At 36.3% G+C, this 20916-nt stretch overlaps 1 protein-coding gene across 2 annotated transcripts in view; it reads left to right on the forward strand.

Annotated features, from left to right (window-relative positions):
• The window catches only part of RALGAPA2 (Ral GTPase activating protein catalytic subunit alpha 2), a 271768-nt gene that overhangs the window by 42077 nt on the left and 208775 nt on the right, over positions 1 to 20916 (forward strand). For both annotated transcript variants that reach the window (XM_054021951.1, XM_054021952.1), the window contains exons 5-11: positions 3423 to 3466; positions 3838 to 4015; positions 6180 to 6295; positions 11146 to 11284; positions 13296 to 13495; positions 15387 to 15611; positions 19967 to 20134. In XM_054021951.1, the coding sequence (XP_053877926.1) occupies positions 3423 to 3466; positions 3838 to 4015; positions 6180 to 6295; positions 11146 to 11284; positions 13296 to 13495; positions 15387 to 15611; positions 19967 to 20134 (1070 nt within the window). The remainder of the gene's footprint in view (positions 1 to 3422; positions 3467 to 3837; positions 4016 to 6179; positions 6296 to 11145; positions 11285 to 13295; positions 13496 to 15386; positions 15612 to 19966; positions 20135 to 20916) is intronic.

Consider the following 20916-nt stretch of genomic DNA (forward strand, 5'->3'; position numbering starts at 1 on the left):
GTTCTTGAAAAAATAGAATGGAGATTACAATATGAGAGAGGGTTTTGCTGTATTTTGTGGCACAATAGCACCTGTTTTGCAAGCTAGCAGTGTTGTGGTACAAACTATGTGGCATACTACATCTGAAAAAACAAGTGACATGCCTTTTGTTGGATAGAAGGATGGGGGCAAGAGCAGGGAGGGGGTTGAGGGAAGAGTTGGACAGGAAGGGTGAGTGAGAGGGCAGGAGCAGGGGGAGAAGGGATTGGTTTGAGGGGACAGGAGCCAGGATGGGTTTGGGGAAGCAATCCGATAAGGGGAAGGCGGTAAGGAGCAGGGATGGAGCAGATAAATACAGAGGGAACAGACACAAACAGGTTGGGGGCACAGAGGCAGAAGGGTCTATAAACCCACTTGAGAACGTTCTCCTATAGAACCTGGAATTATACCCAACCCTGTCTGAACTTTTTAGATCAAGTGGGAAGTCCGTGTTGTACATCCAAAGATCCAAACTTTGCTGATGACCCCCAAGGGCGGCAGGGGAGTGTCAGTATGCCTCCACATGATGATATTTCAAGGTTTTTTAGTTAAGAAAATTACATTTTTAAAAACTACATTAAAAGAATGTTAAGGTTGCAAAGCCTAACACTCAAAAGTTAGGAAATGCCAGAATTAAGGTGGCCTGTGAAATCTTAATTCAGCTCCTGTGTGCTTATGCATTATGATAGCCTTTAATACATGAACACATAATATGCTTTCCATTGGACCCCTGCCTCGTTCAGTGAATAGGTAGTTAGTTATTCAGTATTGCTTTTTATCCGCCTCATTCATTGTGTGGTTCTAGGTCTTATTTAACACAGGCAATTCAAACCCTCCACTGAATACAAAATTATTCATTTCCTCCTTGACATGTCGGGTGCTCTCACCGTAGTATCCAAGTGCTTCACAAGCATTAATGAATTAATCTTCATAATGCCTCTTTGAGATTGGGTGGTAGTATTGTTCCCATTTTACAGCTGGGTAACTGAGGCACAGAGAGAATAAGGCCAAAATTGTCAAGTCTCCACTAATTATGGATGCCCTATGTGAGATACCTAGGGCCTGACTTTTCAGAGTACTTAGCATTTTTATAGCACTTAATATGTTGAAAGCACAGCTATAATGACCTTCAGTTAAAGTTGTGTATACCCAGCACTTATGAACATCTGGCCCCAGGTATCTTATGTGGGCACCCAGAAAATGAAAAACTATGGTAGAGACAGGGATAAAATTCCATTATCCAGGACAGTGTTTAATAACCTAAACCCTTAGAACATCCTTCCTTCGTTTTTCCTTTCCTTGCTTTGTGCCACTACACACCTTCCAACTTATGCAACAAATGAGGAAAGGGTCCTTACAGTCAACAGCCTCATATTTTACAACCTTGATTAGTTCCCAGAGCACTCTCCATCTCCTGTACTGAATGAGGCTGGGGTCCTATGAAAAAATTGTATGTAGTCATGCAATTAAAGACTGTGTATCATAATGCGTAAGCACAAAGGAGCCAAATTAAGATATCATAGGCAAACCTAATTCAGGCATTTTCTGATATTTGAGTGCTTGACTTTGCAACGTTAATGTTTTTAATGTAGTTTGCTTATTTAATAAACATAAAGATATAGCACAATATGGCTAACAAGCTAATATTATTCTCTTGTGCACTGTGGAAAAGCCAATAATAAAATGAGGCAGAAATAATTTTTCTGACTAAATTTCATAGCTTGAAGGGACAAGCTTTTCTCAGGTAGTTCAGGGCTCTAAACTGCAATATTTGTAAGCCAAACATTGTGGCTTGTGTTAACGCACGAGAACCAGAAAGCAAAACTGATCATTGTTGTTTCATTGACCTGGATGAATTAAGTAGAGTAAAGAGAGACCATAAATACTGAAATGTAAACTAAATTTTCAAAGTTTCTTTAAGTTTTAATAATCTAACTTGTTTGTGACACGGGAAGGAAACTTTAACATATATATTTTAACCTGATGGTGTCCCTGTAAATTAATTTGAATATGTCAGACTTATTACTGCTTTGAAAATGAAAAACTATACTTCTGATTAGCACCAAAGCAGTCAGAACATTTACTGTTCTGTTTATTGAATATAATTTGGACTCATGTCACATTTTTAAAGCACTGTTCTTTATTTGGGATTTCAACACTGATTTTGCTGTTTCATCAACCAGTGTGTTTTCTAGCTGAGCAATGAATTTGTGATGGCAGCAGAAATAATGGGTGGAAATGAAAGGTCAAGGAAAGGGCTGTTGTCAAATTTCCAGTTAGCACATACAAAAATAAAAGGAGACATCTGCTTGAACTACTTCATTATAATTTCCTGTAAATTTGAACAGCATAAATTGGGTTTTGCTCAGACATTTTGTAACTATTGTATTGTTTTGATTTCAGTCAAAAAGTCATAATTTGGGAAATTTTTAGCCAGCTTCAATTAATGGGCAAGTAAACTTGATGGCACATTGATTTGTGCATGCACATTTGTGTGTACAAATAGTATTTGCACATGCAAATGGTTTGCTTTGACAAACAGTTACTTAATGTTCATGTGCACTAACAATAAAGATGCAAATGTATTGGGGCAGTAGGTTTACTATTGTGTTGCAAAATGGTTAAATTTTGTTCAGTAGGGCATAGAGTACCATGTTTAAGTAATGCATTTAATAACAAGCCATGGATGTGTTACTTTTCCACTGAGAGATTATTTTTGAGAGTTCAGCTAATGATATTCTGCACTTTCAAATTTGCTCTGATGTATATTAAAGTATTTTATGTTAGTTGACTGGCATTTTCAAAGTTGTCTAATTTTTTGAAAATGTCTTTTTTGAAAACAGTTTTTAGTCTTTGTTCTCTTAGTTGTTCGTACATCTGCAGGCCTCCTAGTGTGTGTGTGTGTGTGTGTGTATATATGTGTGTATATATATATATATTTTTTTTTTCTCAGCAATTGTTGTCAGTATTAGTTCTTTTTCTGTTCCCATGCTTCTCCCTTCCCCAAATGAAAAAACCATTATAATCAATTTTCCAGTCAGTATACCATAATGTGAACTGTGGGCATGAAATGTTAATACAATAATTAAAAAAAAGATATAAAATTATAAATTTAATGGGTCAAAGTAACCAGTTGTTCACTGATAATATTTTTAAAATGAGAGAAATCTGAGTAAAACAAAGTAGACGTCAGATAAAAAAAATCAAATTTAATGTTCCATCTTTCTGTTCAACAGAACATATCATATGTTAGCTACAACATTGCTAATTCCCCACAGGTATTTATTTCTTAAACGAACACATTGCAGTAGTAATATTGGTTAGCAGCATTTAAATGGTCTGTTGTGGTAAAAATGCATTTAATAATTTTAATGTATTTTCCTATTTCATTTTTCTAATTTCAGGGTCAGTTTTGAAGAAACTTTTGCACACTGGAAACTCTATTAAGGTATTTCCCTTAGATGACATATTAGTGTTTCTTGCTACTTTTAATTCCAGAGCTACCAGAGGTGTTTGGCCCCTGGTTCAAGGCAGAGCAGCTTCAGGACTACTCTAACTTACGGTGGCAATATTGGCTTTCTAGCGACTATTACATTGGCCGGATATTGGCAGAATGCAGCAGTACTCCTGAATATGCCTCTAGCACACCCTCAATGCTGCCTCTTAATATGGTCGGAGGGCTCACTGGAGAGTGATAGGAGTGAAGGTGCTTATCTTCATATGTTTGAAAAAGTATTTTTTACTTCTTTAAATATTCAGTATTTTTACTGCATTTTCCTGTTTATATCAATGTAACTTTCTACTTTCTTTTCTTTTTAGATAAGATGTGAAGGAATCCGACTATTTCTTCTTTGGCTTCAAGCACTTCAGACAAATTCCACAGAGGAGCAAGTGTTAATTTTTGCATGCCTAGTGCCTGGTTTTCCAATGATCATGTCATCAAGAGGTCCCTGTACACTGGATACGCTCATTAGCCCTGCTCCTAATTTGCCTGATGGTAAGTAAAATCATCAGAATTAAAGTGCTGAATATATAGCCCTTTCTGGCTGCTAATTCATAGAATTACAGGTGTTGCTAATGGGGGAAAATATCTAATAGATCATACTATCCATCTCTGTAAATCAGTGAACCAGAGACATGTCGTATTGAGATTATTATCTATTAAAATATTTTCACAACACTGTATCCCTGTAGTCTTGTAGTTCCAGAGTGAAGAACATTTTTATGTTACTTAGTGTTAAAGATATAGAAAAGAAGTTGCCAGATCTTTTTGCACTGCTTTGCTACTTCCTGCTGGTCACTGAGTGTAAGTAGATCTAGACAATTCTGTTCAGTATAAAATTTAAAAAGAACTTGAATCCTATATGGCTAGTACTTATATTTAGGTGAAAATTGCTTTTTAGATGCTTATAAGTAGAAAACGAATCCCAAATTATACTTCATATATTGTCAGCATCGATTTCATATTTGAGACCTCTTCCCCTCAGAGATGGAGAGGTTTTGTTTGTGCTAGCAGGGAAAAGAAAATCCTTGGGGCCCTTTAAGGATTGCTCACCCTTCCTCTCTCCTTGTGGGCATTTAGTCTTCTTGTGGGTTTGGGAGGGATTTTTGTTAACTGGCTAGATTGAAGCCTATGGGTTTCTGTGCATTAGAGGGGAAGTCTTATGAGTCCTTGTCCATCCCCAGGATGCCGTTCTACATGTGGGGTATCTGGTTTCTAGGTCATGGTGTGAACATCACACTAATCCCTTTTTGGATCTGTGAAGGAATTTTTCTCACTAGTAGATTGGCCGGGTAGTGTGGGTTTTTCCACTCCCCCTATCAGCAGTCCAGTGACCCGGTGGGTAGGTTAGGTTGTAAAGTGTTCATGTTGTCGCAACTTGGCAAGTGTCCAGAGCAGGTACTTGTTTAGTAGGGGGTCAAGTTCCCTGATCAACTGAAACTTAAATCAAGATTAGGGGAGGATATCCCCTAAAGGAAGATAAAGCCCAGGAAAATAGATGAGTTTTTCAGCCTCCCTGAAACTCTTGAAATCTGGACTCTTGCAGACCAAACAGCAGCCAATTCCAGAGTTTTCATTTAAGGACATTTAGATTGATCCTAACTATTCAAGTGAAATGCAAGTATCATCTCTTTGCTAAGGTCTTTCCACAGGAGGAGTCCACAGCCTGTAAAGGGAAAAGTTTAGCAGGCAAGAAGAAACAGTGGGGATGGAAGAGGAGGAACAGGAGAAGGAAAACTTGAAAACTGCATAGTATAAGAGGGAGGGGGGCATCTGTGGGAATATTACCTTCTGGGAAAGCGCTTAGTGCCATTCTTAATTGTTAAATTGGATACTTTACTGATATACTTCAGATGGATATCAGGGATTATTGATTCCATACACATCCTCTCACTGATCTGAACAAAGGTGTATAAGGGATTGTGGTTCCAACCATCATTAGTTAATCCCTTCCTTCTATTATTTTTTCAGTTGTTGGCAATCTTGTTCTTTCTTAAGAGCTAATATGTCTAGTGTTGTCGAGGCTTCATATATTCTGTAGTAAGGTCCCTGGATTCTCTGGCACTCCAGTGGAAATTTTTATTATTCAGTGACAACTGCAGATATATTTTAAAAACAGAGGTTTAAATTAAAACTCAGTATAAATAATAGACCTTGTGTTATTCATTTCAGTATTAAATTCAGTTTATGCTGTTCTCACATTGCTAGTGTGCCACAGATTATCATTTTTAATTTTCATAGTTAACAAGGTATTAAAATGAATTGGGCAGTTCACATCTGTCAGAGCTACTGTTTCAGGCTATCTGCAAACTCGGACATCACTGCATCAGTTCTCACTCAGTTCATTATTTTCAGGATTGTCACTGCTGTGAAGGTTAGAAATTCCTCTCTCAATAAATTGGTCTCATAAAGGAAAAATCTGTATGTTAGGTTTTGGTGGTTACGGGGCCAGGGCTGATGCTGTTTCTAGCTATATATTTTGGGGCATGGGTAGATATGAAAACAATCCAGCTGACTAATGGAACGTGGCTTTGTGCAATCAGTAGATGTATTTATACTATAATATTTTATAGAACATGACTACATCACAAATTTAATTTATTTATACCATTATTTTAAAATTTGATCTTTTTTAAAAAAATATTTCTCTGTATTTTAGCAAAGATTTATCCTGAAGAAATAACTCCACTTCTGCCAGCTATCTCTGGTGAAAAGGTTGCTGAGGACCAAACCTGCTATTTTCTTCAGATATTGTTAAAGTATATGGTAATCCAGGTGCGAAAAGAATAATTGGTAAACTCTTTAATAGGTGGGGGAACATACCTGTGGTGGGAGTTTGTTTTCATTGTTTCTACTTGTACAATATTTTTCAGATGGAGGTTACTGTCATCCAGAGAGTTGCTTATTTTTTATAAAAGAAAAGAAGTCAAATATTTTGTTGTGGCTTTTGTATTGAAATTGGTTATTTCTATCTCAAATAAGTAAAACAAGTAAGGGATGATGTTATATTGTGGGGTTTTGTGTTTTTTTTTTTTTTTTAAAGCTTTAGTTTATATCCATAAAGAAGGTTTCTCACAAGGTAAACAGCTTCACACAAATCCCTAGTCACTATGCTCCAGCATCTGACATCAGGAAGCTGATTTCAAAGCTTAATTAATTTTGACTTTTCATACAATAGTTGCACTTTGCACGTATCTCAAAAGCTGTTAATAGAATAATCCCTCTCTCAGCCATCAGTATTGCTAGTATGATAAGAGGTGGTCGACCCCTTTCAGTCAAACGATTCACTCATAACTCTTCAAATTCCTGTTGCTGGTTACGTTACAGAATTCTAACAAGTAATTTACTTTTCATGTAACCTTTGAGGAAGGTCATCCTGTTAAATCAAGATAAAGCCAAGTAGTTATGAAATGCATTATAGTAAGCCACACCTCTGAATTAATGTTCTCCACAGGACTTCATTCCATATTGTCTCCTATTTTACCTCTAGTCTCTAGGGATATGTGTACACTGCATCTGGGAGTGAGTCTCTCAGCCTGGGTCCACTGACTCATGCTAGCATGCTAAAAATAGCTGTGTAGACATTGCGGCCTGGGCTCTGAAGCCTGGGAGACTTCAGAGCCTGAGCTCCAGCCTGAGCCACAACATTAAAGCATCATCTACACATCTGTTTTTAGCGTGCTAGTGCAAGGCTTACTAGCACACGTGTGTGGACCTGGGCTGGAAGGCTTGCTCCAAGATGCAGTATAGACACATAACCCAGGATTTCAGCAAAGCTTAGAAAGTTCATTGGCTGTTGATTTAGTAGCACCCATGGCTGTGACCGGTTTGTTTTCTTCAGCTAGATAGTTGCTACAGCAGGATTTGGTACTGATGTTGACAGTGACTTTGGACATTTTTAAAAAAATTGACTTTGTTTAATCTGGAATCTATTTTACATATAAATGGACCCCCTACCTTTTAATTAGTCATCTCAGATAGATGTTTTACTAGGGGCATATGATGTCCTCGAGAGTTGTTGTGACAAAGGGGGGCAGGGTTTGCTGTGAAGATGGGAGCCAGGTTGTTCTTCATGGGACAAGGCAGTCCAGAATCACTAGTCTTTTCACTATACTCTTCCTCCCTCTGCTGCTTGGTACCAGCTTGCTATCTCATAATGGGAGCAATTCACATCTGTTTTAGGCCTGGTCCACCACACTTCAAATTTAGGTCAGCATAAGTATGGTGCTCAAGACTCTGAAAAATCCATACCCCAAGTGCCGTAGCTGTGCTGACCTAACTCCAGTGTAGATGCAGCTAGGTTGATGGAAGAATGCTTCAATCAACCTACCTACCATCACTTGGGGAGGTGATGTTCTTTCAGTGGTGGAAAATCCCCTTCTGTTGTTGTAGGCTGTGTCTACACTACAAGGTTACATCAACATAGCAATGGTGTTATGCTGCTATAGTCCCCATAGTGTAGACATGGTCTTAAACGTGTTATTTCTGGCTATCAGCAGATCCAAGAAGGTGCTCAAAATTGCCTTTTACAGCCATCTTTATGTGTCAGTCAGGCTGGGTGTTTTAAATCCCCAATGTACAGTAAGTAGGAAAGGAGGAGAGGCCATGGGACTATTTGGTTTGATCAAAATAATCTTATGTGTATGGGTTTGCATTTAGAATGTTGGTTAGGGGGTGTAGATATAACTTGTTCCTTGTTAGTGATACACACATTGATGAAAACAGATACTAGGAATGAGTGGAGAAGAGATAGGAGTCGAGAGATTGAGTTTTTTTTTAAAAGGATGTGAAGGCTGATTTAAATCAAAATTTTAATTAAAAAATAGATAAGACCCAATGGTTGTCTACATACTCTTCCCGTAGGAGAGAAGAATAATGAAAGTATTCAAAAAATACAAAAATTGAGATTAAAACAAAATTAAAGTAAAATGAGGGAGTGAAATATTAAAAAGCAACCCTAATAGAACAAATAAACATATATAAATTAGGTTTTAAATAACTCTAATATTTCCTGTAAAAAGAACTAAGGTAATGAAAAACTAAAAAGTGGAAAATTGATATTTTATTACAGGAGATGCGTTTTAGGAAGGTTATGTGAGCAAAATGATAAATGGTTTTAAGTGTTTGTGTCATCTTGCTTAAAGTGCAGTTTTACTGCACAAAGTGACTATGTAAAAATGATACCCTTCCTACTCAACAGAACTGCTCCCTTTATGTATATAAACATCCAACATACTATGGTGCAAAAATAAGTTCAGTTTTTTGTTTTTGTTTTTGTTTTTTTAGCGCTGTTGGCCCTGCAAAGCCAAAATACTTTAGGACTGTGTGCACTGCAGATTCTGTTCCATCTTGGTTCATAAACAGAAATGTACATTAAATTCTGATCAGTTACACTTGTGGAAAATGGTGTTGCACTAGTGCAGCTGAGGACCCAGTTTGGCTGTACAAACCTTTTTTAATGATGGTGATGGATGAGATGAAAAGCACCCATTCAGAGTACGGAATGAGCTAACACTTAGGGAAAAGCTATGCTTTAGGGAAGAAAGCAGTAGACAAACTCCCTAATGTTTAACGGGACTAAAGGCTGCACATATTTTGAAGAGTCTTCTTTGTGGGGAACAGATTTTTATGTCTTTGAATTCAGACCACAATTTTGTTGTTAGTTTTTTGGTTTTTGATTTTTTGGAGAAAGAAGAGCTGATACATTGTACATTAATTAGCTTAAGTACATTGTGTAATTGGAACCAAAAGAATGACCCAGTTAGTTTATAGCATGTAAACTGAGAACAGAGAAAAGTTAACTGATACCCCTGATTAAAGATGCAAAATAGAAATAAAGTTTTGGCAAAAATACACACTTTTTAAACTGAATTTTGTTTTTGAAACTAAGAAAAGCAGCATAAAGTGGAAGCAATCAAGAAATATTTAGTGGAAATTCAGCTGACTATGTCAGATGACTTGAGATGGCCAAAGAAAGCAATCACTGGACAGTAAATTTTAAAGGCAATCATGAATTTATATTCTTGTGCAATATTTGCAGCATCAGAGCAAACAGTAATTTTACACACATGAATAAAATACACATTGTGTTCAGTGATGCTATTCAGAAGTAGATTCATTTTACTTTATTTAGATTTGACATTATAAAAAGAACATGTATACAAAATCCCTTAGTACTCTGACAATAATTAGACTTACAGTAACTACACTGTGGCATTAATACATTAAAATTGACTCCACCAACATAAAATAATCAAGTAGGAGCAACAATTTACTTCAGACAGTAGACAGTAAAAGAAAAACTCCAGACAATACTTTCACTCCCAAAGCTTACATGTGTAAGTATTTGCAGAATAAGGCCTTGCAAGTTACAGGATCTTTGGTGATTTGGGAAGTTTTAAAAACATTTAATTGGGATGTAGGCTCATTATTGATGAAAGTGGGAACATGTAATAGGACTATGGCTGAAGCAGACAAATCAATGATGGAAAGTAAAGGAAGAACCAGTATCCCATCTTAATTTTAGATTTGAAAATATGAAGATGACTAGAGTTGATATTTCCTGGTTTGGTGTACAGGGATCAGGTGGACTTTTGTGGGAATTTGAAAATAGAAAATTTTCAGTTACTGAGAATTTTATTTGCTCTTGAAGCTGCCTTTAAAAAAGGGGGCCAGGGATTGAGTCAAGTTGAAAGAATGTACCTCAGAAGAATGGTAAATAAGTTAAACTGGTTTGGTATTTACCTGGTGTGAAATTGATATGAGAGATCAAAATCCACAAACAGGATTGAGCAAGTAGAAGTCTGTCTCTCCCTTATTGCGAGGATGTCTACCTTCACCATTCTTCTTTGCATCCATGGCACAAATAATTAGAGGAAACGAACACGTGCAGGGTTTAGCGGTTGGAACATGCTTACTATTTTTAACATGCCTATATTTCAGTGAAAAAATTACCACAGTCTTTAGCACAATTTAGCAATGTCTGTATCAAGATACTGCAGATCAGGACTGGTCAGAATGGTACGTGGAAGCTCACATAATGTGTGCTCACAACACCTGACGCTCACCAGGACTGACATACTGAAGCACTAAAAAAAATCAGATTTTGCAGTCAGCTCCCAATGCCAGTAGCAAATACGTATGGCTCAAGATTGAGGCTTTCTAAGGTTATCTTGTATGTGCATATGCAACTCCATTAATGACAGGAGTTGGTTATGCTGATTATGAGAGAAAAATATACCCTGGAGAGACTAGTAGCTTCATAGAACCCTACTTAGAGGTAAGAAGCTTTGTTTAATCTTAGTAAAATATTTTAACAAAATACAATGACATTAATTTATGACATTTATGTGAGTGATTGGATTATAATAGTATAAGTGTGTCAGCTTTTAATGAGCTTCCTTTGTGCTTGCTTTTTAAATGACCTGGCATGCATAATTTTTTTTCTTATGCTCTTATTGTACTCTGTAGAGCTTTGGAAATAGAATACTAATATTTCATATCTATTATTGAAGTGTTGTTTTCCATCTTCCACATTCAGTAAAGCAGCATTTATCATCAACATGGAGAAATTTTTAATAGAATGTGTATTAACTTGAAACATTTTTTTTGACTCCATGGCAAAGGCTGCAAGCTTAGAGTGGAAGAATAAGGAGAACCAAGACACTGGTTTTAAGTTTCTCTTCGCCTTGTTTAGAAAGTATTATCTTCCTCACTTGTTTCCATCTTTTACAAAACTAACCAACCTCTACAAACCTGTGCTTGGTAAGTAGTGAGTTTTACTTTTAAGTAGCAAAAATATTTTGTGGTTACTTTCTGTAGTTTCTTTGTGATCATTACAACTATATCTGCTGAATATATGCGTGACACTTGTGGCTTATAAGAAAACATTATTTTCTCTAGTACTATTTTAGATTCCCCTTTTGATATTAACATATGGGTGAAACAGATTAAGATAATTATATTTATTTTGCATTTTTATCAAATTATTAGGTGCCATTCATTTAAAAAACAAACCTTGATCTTTCACATGTAATCACAGATATTAGATGGGTTATTTAACTGTTGCTTTAAGGAAAAACGGGTTGTAATACTTCCATGGTTGGATTCAATCCCTCATGCCCCCTGGGAGGAGTGGTCCGAACACAGGAAGATTTTTGTTTTTTGTTTTGTTTTGTTTTTAACTCCATTCCCAACATGTGAGCTGGGGCCAGTCCTGCATTCCTTGAACACCCAAAACTTCCATAGCCTTCATGTTGTTTTAGGTTAACAAAGAACGTGCACAAAGATAGTAAAATACATGATACAGGGTAGATGTTGAAAGAATTGTTAAGGTGCCCAAAAGCCAGATATTAGTTTTGATACAAATAAAATCATGTTTATTTTATCGTCTTCATCTTTGAAGGGCGGGGGAGAGCGAGAATGGCATCTTAAGGATATGTCTACTCTTTGATCTGGGGTGTGATTCCCAACTTGAGAGACATACTTGTGCTCTCTCTCTCATTGAGCTAGTGTGCTAAAAACAGAATGTAGCCTGGTGTCAGGAGAAGCTATCTGCCCTGAGTGCATGACCATGAGAGACGATAGGCAAATGCTCAGGTGGCTAACCTGTCCCACTGCTCGCAGCTCTGTGACTACACACTGTTTTTACTGCACTAGCTCAATGAGCAATAGCACAAGGATGTCTCCTCAAGCTGGGAATCACACCCCCAGCTCAAAGTGTAGACACACTGTAGCACAGTCAGTGGAGGCTGAGATGTCGATGTGAGTACAGATGTGCTGTGAGAGCCAGTCAAAAAATCCAGTTGTATGATTAAAGGCTTCCGTCACTCTAGAAATGTTGAAATCCTTTTATTTTTGAGCTGTTCCTAATACACCAATTAAGTGGTGCATTGGAACTCAAGTGCTGGTGTTTGAATGGAACCAAAGCCATTAATACTTGGCCAGTATTAATACTCCTCCTCAACATCCTCCCTGACTGTGAACCTTCTCCTCTTCAGTCTATCCAGCATTTAGCAGCTAATACAATCTTACTTCACTGCCACTTCAACCATGTTATTCACCCATAGAAACTCTTCACTCCTTTTTTCACAACATTCAAAGTACTCATGCCCACTTTTAAGCCTCTGCACAACTCTGCCCCGCCTATGTTTTACCTCTCATCTATATAGTTCCTCTCCTGTGCTGTGGTTGTTCTTCACACCTTGAGCCCTTTGTCTTTTCTCCACTTCTTCTGTGCTTTTCTCACACTGCTCCCTGCACCTGAGTTGATCTCCCCTTTCTAGTGTGCCTTAGCACATCCTTTTTTTCTTCCTCAAGCCTCACTCCTTCCACTTGGCTTTGCACTATTTGACTGCTCCTGATTTATTTACTTCATCCCTCTTTACCCTTTTCTCAATAAAAATGATCAGAATTTAAAAGATAATTTTACATTCTACTGTGACTCATATTCTTACTTTTAAAGTCTTGTCCCTCCCTTCCCTATCCCTTTCTTTTGTTCGTTGCTTGCATTGTCTGCTGTTTATCTGGTATGGATTAAGTTCTTCAGGGCAGGAGCTGTGCTTTTTTTGTCTTGTTTCTCTCCAGCACCATTAAAAATGATGGCAGTATATAAACATATATTAATAAGAATAATATTAGGCGTAAGCAGCTGGTGCATCACATTTATTATTTCACATGGAGAAAAAATGCTATAAGTCTAATGTTCAATTCATTTCACCAAGCAGTTGTTTTTAAAAAAAAAAATTTATTCATATTATCTGTTTAATCTCACCAGATATTCCTGATTTGAGGCCAAAACCAGCATACATTACTGCAACTCGGAATAATGAAAACATCTACAGCACGAAAATCCCATTCATGGCTGCTCGTGTTGTTTTTATTAAATGGCTTGTAACCTTCTTTCTTGAAAAGAAGTACTTCACTTCAGTGCAGAATACTAAAAATGGAGGAGAAATGCTGCCTAAAATCATTCAGGTATGTCATAAACTTGTTTCCTTATGTATATGCTAGAGAAGCTGCAGATGATCAAAATATATTGACAACTGAAACAAAAAGGAAATGTTCTGCTTAGGTGGGTGAATGATGGAGTTTAAATTAGCTTTCCTCTGATGGAGGAGTGAGTCTTTGGAGGAACTCTTTTAGCAATGTACCGGAAAATATTTCTGTAGCTGTTTGCCCTTTGCTTTATTTAAAGAGGAAAAGCAACCTTCTGAATGCAATATAATCATTAGACATTCTTGTTCTAAACCAGATGTTCTTGAACTTTTTTTTTATATTGCAGACCATTTCTCAATAGAGAGAGTATCTTGATGGCCATCTTTAATAATCCCACAACATCTTTACAACAACTTTAGCAGTTGTTTACAGTGAAATACTAGGAAAGAATTTAATGTATTTTTAGCTTCTTTTAATACAATTTGCCATCTGGAAATGAGGAAAAACAGTACCCATATGATCCACCAGCAGTCTCCAGAGCACACATTTAATTTACAAGTTACTGTTTCTAATCTGGCCAGGATTGGTAGCTTCACACACCAAGAGTTTCATAGCAAGCAGTTGGCTTTGACTGCAGATTCTCTAAAGAAATATAGAAAGTCCCGTAGTCAGAAGTCTAAAATTTAAATTTGTGTAGCTATATAACAGGAAGGGCTTTTTTGTTTTGTTTCTCTGAAGATCAAGTACTGTAGATCAATTTATGTCTCCCAGATTTTTGTCTGAAGAGTTGTCTTGCCACGTTCAACATAGTTATAGCCACATGAGCTGGAAGAGACTTTTTCTCTCTGGTAAAGCTGGCTGAAAGCTAGTACTGAAAAAAATATTTGATTTAAAACCCAGTGAGGTATGGTAAAATGTTCACCTTCAAAGTCAGAATTTGTCAACAGTTACCCTATAGTTGGATATAAGATTCCTCTTCTAAATATAGAGCAAAATTGGTAAGAACTATGTGGTAGTTGTTGGCAGTGCTGACTTTTTAATGACTTTGAATTTCACTGAATGTGGGCAGCTCTCCCATGCAGCTTGTGAACTTCACTCAGAAATATTTCTGGAATCTGATACTGTAAAAAGAAAGGAACCTTTGCTAATCAGCACCTATGCCCAGGCAATATTTTCAGTGAATTGAACATTGTTGCATGTGGATTACATGTTTTCTTTTAAGATAGCATTTCTTCCACTAAGTAAGTAGGTAAGTTTTACAGAACCTCTTTTCAAAGGACTACATCCTCTGTCATCTTCTCTCTCATGACTGGATCCCTTTTATTACGAAATGTTACAGCTATGCAAATAACCCCGTAATTTACCATTTTGCCAAGATGCTTCATGAATATGATTAGGATGATATTTTTTTCCAAACGAAAAAAGTGACTTGGAATTCCTCCACTATTTGTTCTCTTCCTCCCCCTACATCTTTTCCTCCCCAATTTTACTCTTCTTTCCGATGGAGTAAAGTGACCTAAGGATCATCCCCTAGCACTGTGCCCTAATGTGCCATCTATTTTCTAAAGACTAAAAAGCAAGAATCTTTGAAGGTAGATCTCATGTAAAAAAAACAAGGTTGCTGGTGTACCCCATATCGGTAAACTCCTTTAAATCTCCATGGTCCAACTCACCCTATCTCGTGGTTTCCTATCTCACAGTCAACAGAACTGAGATGGGGAATAGGATGCACATTAGGCATTTAAATATTATGACTAATTTTTTGCTTAGCTCAAGTTTATTAGAAGTTGTATTCAGTTGCTCCTGGGATTCAATAAGTTTGTGAAAGTTGCTGGTAACTGGAGTTCAGAACAAGTAACCCAGGTTTGTGGTATGTTTATATGCAATATTTTACAAATATTTTATTAGGCTTGTATTTTCTCCTGTCTAGACTGTTGGTGGTACAACCCAAGATAAAAACCCCGAGTTGGAAACTAGTGTGCTATCAGAGCAAGAGAGAAATCATTCCAATAGCAGCACTTTGTCTGATAGGAGACTCAGTAACTCTAGTCTTTGCAGCATCGAAGAACAACATCGGACAGTGTATGAGATGGTACAGAGAATTCTGTTGTCCACTCGAGGTTACGTCAATTTTGTTAATGAAGTATTTCGCCAAGTAAGTAGTAGGAGATTATACATACTATTGTATAACTTTAAAAACTGCAGAAGCACATATATAAGTGCACTGTGTGGCTAAGTGTTATGTGAAAGAAAACTGTAAATGTTGCTGAACCAAAAGATTGACTAAACTTCACCATGGTCCCATCTGCAAGTCCTTATCTTTAGAAGTCCTTTCTAAGTCCAGTCCTTAGATTATTATTATTTATAATGTTCCAAATAGTAGAAAGCACCATTTGTTAAAGAAGCTTTCATATATATTATATACAATATTTTAAATATATTCATTAATTCATCTGAAGATGTAGTTTTTAAGCTGGGACATAGGCAGTTAAAAACCATGAAATGTGATATTGTGTTCTGCTATTTCTTAGTGTGACCAGAGAGACTTCTCCCACCCCCATGCTTATCACCTTGAGTTTGTTTCCCATTTTCTGGTTATAAACTGACTAGTGGTTACCATTCAAAACTTAAAGTAAGTTTAAGATTTTGTATATCTACTTGATACATTTAGAAGAGGGTTCTGAAATAAGATAACTTGGAAGGGATGCAGGTGAGGAAAACTGTATTATTTATACAATATAACAAGATGCTGTATTAGCATGATTAAAAGCAGTTTTGACATTTGCCAGCATTGAAAATCTCAAACTTTTTTATTTATCAGGATAAATTAGTAATTTGATAGATGAAGATAAGAAAGTCAAATAGGAATACAAATGTGTTGCTCAGACCAAAATAGCAATTCTGTCACACTTCCCTAGATCATTTAATGCAGCCTTGCATATGAATTTTGATGTTTCGTACACTGGTGCATATAATTAAAAAGCATGTAGTGTCTGCTACTGCATATGTGTGTGTAAAGCTGAGTTTGCAAGAAGCTTGCTTCTGCAGCTATGATCAAAGTAAATTCATAATTTCTATTTAGACAACAGTAAGTGTCATCATTAGATGTTTTCTCTTAGCCCCTGATATTAATTTGCCATCTTTGAAATCTTTTTTTTTTTTTTAAGAGGAAAATATCTATATGCAGTACAGATGCTTTCTATATTGAAAAAGAGATGGAGGTGGTTTGACACTAAAGAATAGTTTGGTATCCTTTATGGAATACTGTGTTATGCTGCCCTCTTCTGGCATGATGATAAATTAGTTCAGCATTCCTTCAAAGTACTTAAAACTTCACTGTATGTTCTAGAAAGAAAGAACATCACAACAGAAATTTGCTTTGCCTTTTATTTAATATACGTATGGATTATGTACTTGAAACAGAGAATAGATTTTTGGTCTAGAAGGGGAAGTGAGAATCTCTTCTGGTCACTGTGTAAATTAATTCTCATGCTTCTCTTGAACCCTCCCTTTAAGGATGTATATTGAAGTAGTCTTCCCTCCAGCTGATTAGGGCTGAGGACTTCTTAATACAGTCCTATTGTTTTTTACCCCAGGAATGGTTAACTTTAAAGTAGCAGAAGGCCACGGCAGGATACATATTGCATAACTCAAAAATATTTCCTACAATAGAGCATCTTAACATACAATTAACCATGTATTAACAGTATAAAACTGAAGTATTTTTAAATATAAAAGTCCCTTATAGCCCAGCCTTTAAATAAATAAATACAAATTAAACTCATCTATAACCTTTTTTTTCCACTGTGCAGAAGAACAGGAGATTAATAAATGAAAATAACAAAACAAATCTGTCTTAATTTTTTTCCTCTGCCTCTCCCAGTTTCTGCCGCCCCACGGGCACAGGCAAATGGCCACAAACAAATTAGTTGTGGGAGCCAATGGTATGGCAGTAATCAAAGCTGGGTGGCATGGGGCAGAGTCCACTTCCTACATGAGTAGGCAGCAATTTTACAAAAAGACTGCGCCCCTCAACAACCTGGCTCAATCTTTAAAAAAAGAATTCTTTTTCTGGGGCTGCGACCCCGCTGATGGCTGGACCAAATATATGGTTTGGTGTTCTGGATGCAGACCCTGGACTGCCAGTTGCCCATGCCAGTTCTAGCCAGTTAATGCTGCACCGCATGTTGGTCAGAGGGATTGTATTGACAGATATCCAGGTTCCAAACAAGATGCCACTGCAGTGCTCCCCATCCGGGTAGCTCAGGTGGAAAAAGATTAAGACTGGACTCATTATATCTACTCATTTCAGACTATATTTATGAAAAGTAGGTAATTATTCCATAGTTAGAAGTAAGCCTCTTATAAACAGACTTTGAGCTGCATCATAATATTTGGTGGGGCTGGGAATGGTACATCTATTGCCAGGATAACATGTTTCTACCCTATTTGGAGTTAATCACACAAGGTGTGCAGTGTTCTAAAACATTACAAAATAAATATTCATCAGAGTCCAAAAAATCTTCTAACTTTGTTTGTTATTACATAGCATGAACACAAAGTGAAAGATAGATAAATTCAGTAATCTGAAGTTTTAACCACTATCGAATGCAGAGGATCAAAGTTTTAGTTCGTTAAATTCTAATTTTAAAGACTACTAAATGTCAAAGTAGGAATTTGATATTGGCATAACAGACTACAGTGATCTTTATGAGGTTCCTCAAGATCTCCTGTTATCCAGTGTCTTTTTTCCAAACAGGGGACATTTCCTTAGATAAATGTTATGGTAGAGTTTAGGTTGAAAGTATATAACTAGGGCTGTCAAGCGATTAAAAAAATTAATTGCAAATAATCACATGATTAAAAAAATTAATCACGATTAATCTCACTGTTAAACAATACCATTTGTTTAAATATTTTGGGATGTTTTCTACATTTTCAAATATACTGATTTCAACTACAACACAGAATACAAAGTGTACAGTGCTCACTTATTTATTTTTTTATGACAAGTATTTGCATTGTAAAAAAAACAAAAGAAATAGTATTTTTCAGCTCACCTAATATGAGTACTGTAGTGCAATCTCTTTATCATGAAAGTTGAACTTACAAATGTAGATTATGTACAAAAAAACTCGCATTCAAAAATAAAACAATGTAAAATTTTAGAGCCTGCAAGTCCACTCCGTCTTGCTTCTTGTTCAGCCAATTGCTCAGACAAACAAGTTTGTTTATATTTGCAGGAGATAATGCTGCTTGTTTACAATGTCACCTGAAGGCAGCATTATCTTCCTTAAATGTAAACAAACTTGTTTGTCTTAGCGATTGGCTGAACAAGAAATAGGACTGAGTGGACTTGTAGGCTCTGAAGTTTTACATTGTTTTGTTTTTAAATGCAGTCATTTAACAAAAAAAAAAATCTACATTTGTAAGTTGCACTTTCAGGACAAAGAGATTGCACTACAGTACTTGTATGAGGTGAACTGAAAAATACTATTTCTTTTGTTTATCATTTTTACAGTGCAAATATTTGTAAGCAAAAATAATATATACTTTGATTTCAATTACAACACAGAATACAACATATAGGAAGACGTAGAAAAGCATCCAAAATATTTAATACATTTCAATTGGTATTCTATTATTTAACAGTGCAATTAAAACTGCAATTAATCACGATTAATTTTTTTTAGTTAATCGCGTGAGTTAAATGCGATTAATTGACAGCCCTATTTATAACATGTTTTGATGGTCCTCTGGTCCCATTTGAGCCTTACACTATTTGGGGGATTTCACCCTCTGAAGTCTTAGTAGGATTGTCAGGTCCGGTAACCCTACTTAGAAATGTTGTGAAGGGCTGACAGACCTATTTAGAAATGTTAGGAACTGATGAGTCTCACAAATTTGAGAGGCTGCCAGCTTAACCTCCCAAGGCTCTTGAATGGTGGACTTTACAGAGAGGCTTCCAGCTGCAGACCATAGAAAGTACGCAAAAATATGTTCTTCTGTGATCTCAGAAAGTTTAGTAGAAAGCAACAGAATGCTACCTGTTTTTCCCATCCTCCAGGTTATGCCCTTGGTGGCACCCCTTTAACAGCATTTGCTTAACTGGGATTTTACATGTGACACTGATAACATAATCTGAAATCAGTGGGGTTGCACAGGTTGTGTATCTAAGGGCATAATTTAGTTTACAGAACTTCTATCACTGATAATGATGAGCAAGATGGGAAAAGAACCCAGGTTGAGTTTGCAGAGAGACAGTGAAGAAAAATAACCTTTTACTTGCAGTCTGAGCACACACAATATGAAAGTCAACTAAGCTCAATAATTAGCTTGACTAACCAATGATTTGTGAGATGTATTTTTAGGTTGATTTTTATATAGCTTGGTGATAATCATAGCTCTTGATCGTAGTGATTTAAAAGTAGATTTTAAACTATTTTCTTTTGGTCTGTGTAATTTGTAATATTCTGTGTATAGGTAAATTGAGTTAAATTTGCATTTTAGGCTTTTTTGTTGCCTTCCTCTGATATATCTGCAACACGGAAAGTGGTTAAGGTATATAGAAAGTGGATATTGCAAGACAAGCCCGTGTTCATGGAAGAACCAGATAAACAAGAAAATATTCAAGATAATGTGTCCAACTTGGAACATACAGAGACAGATTGCAAACATGTATGGTACCGATCATTACTTACTGTGTACAAGCTGAATGATTGATATTATTCTTATTTGTCTTCAATCCTTTTTCATAAAATTGTTTTTTTTTAATGATACATTTTTGCTTATGCACCTTTTTATTTCTTTAGGTCCAGATTTTGAAATGTGCTGAGCACCCAGCTGCTCTCAAACATGGGTGATTCTGGGTGCTGAGCTGTTTTGAAAATCTGATCTTTAATCTGTCTTTTAACTCTCTGTGTAAATACCATTTTGGATGGACTTAGCGGAACAAATAGTATTACATTCTGCAATGTTGAATTGTTCAGACTACCGGTTTAGTATTCCCTGTTGGCAGGAATGTGTTTTTTCTTTTGACAGAAATATTTACAAATATTTGATTATCTAAATCCATCATAAAATCTTGATAAGGGCCCAGCTATATTTGCAGATAGTCCATCAATTTTATGATCTGGACCTAAACCTTGGATCCAGACACCCTGAACTTTGGGAAGTTCAGTCTCGGATCTGAACTTTGTGGCTTGGGTGCTCATATCTTAATATATTGAACCAGATGTATATGCCCTATTCTGAGGTGTGAAGTTATTTAAAAGGGTATTTCTGCTCATTGGGGAACAAGAGTTAGAATATAAAAATACTTATAGTACCAGTCTTTGCTTAGGCTGTTTTACAGAAAGCTTAAAATTCAACTAATTTTTTTATTTATAAAAAATTTTTTTACAGCTATGAATGGGTTATGAAAAGCATTATTAAATATTTTTAAGGTAATATGGACTGCC

This window comes from Malaclemys terrapin, chromosome 3 (genome assembly GCF_027887155.1).
Source record: "Malaclemys terrapin pileata isolate rMalTer1 chromosome 3, rMalTer1.hap1, whole genome shotgun sequence".
NCBI lineage: Eukaryota > Metazoa > Chordata > Testudines > Emydidae > Malaclemys > Malaclemys terrapin.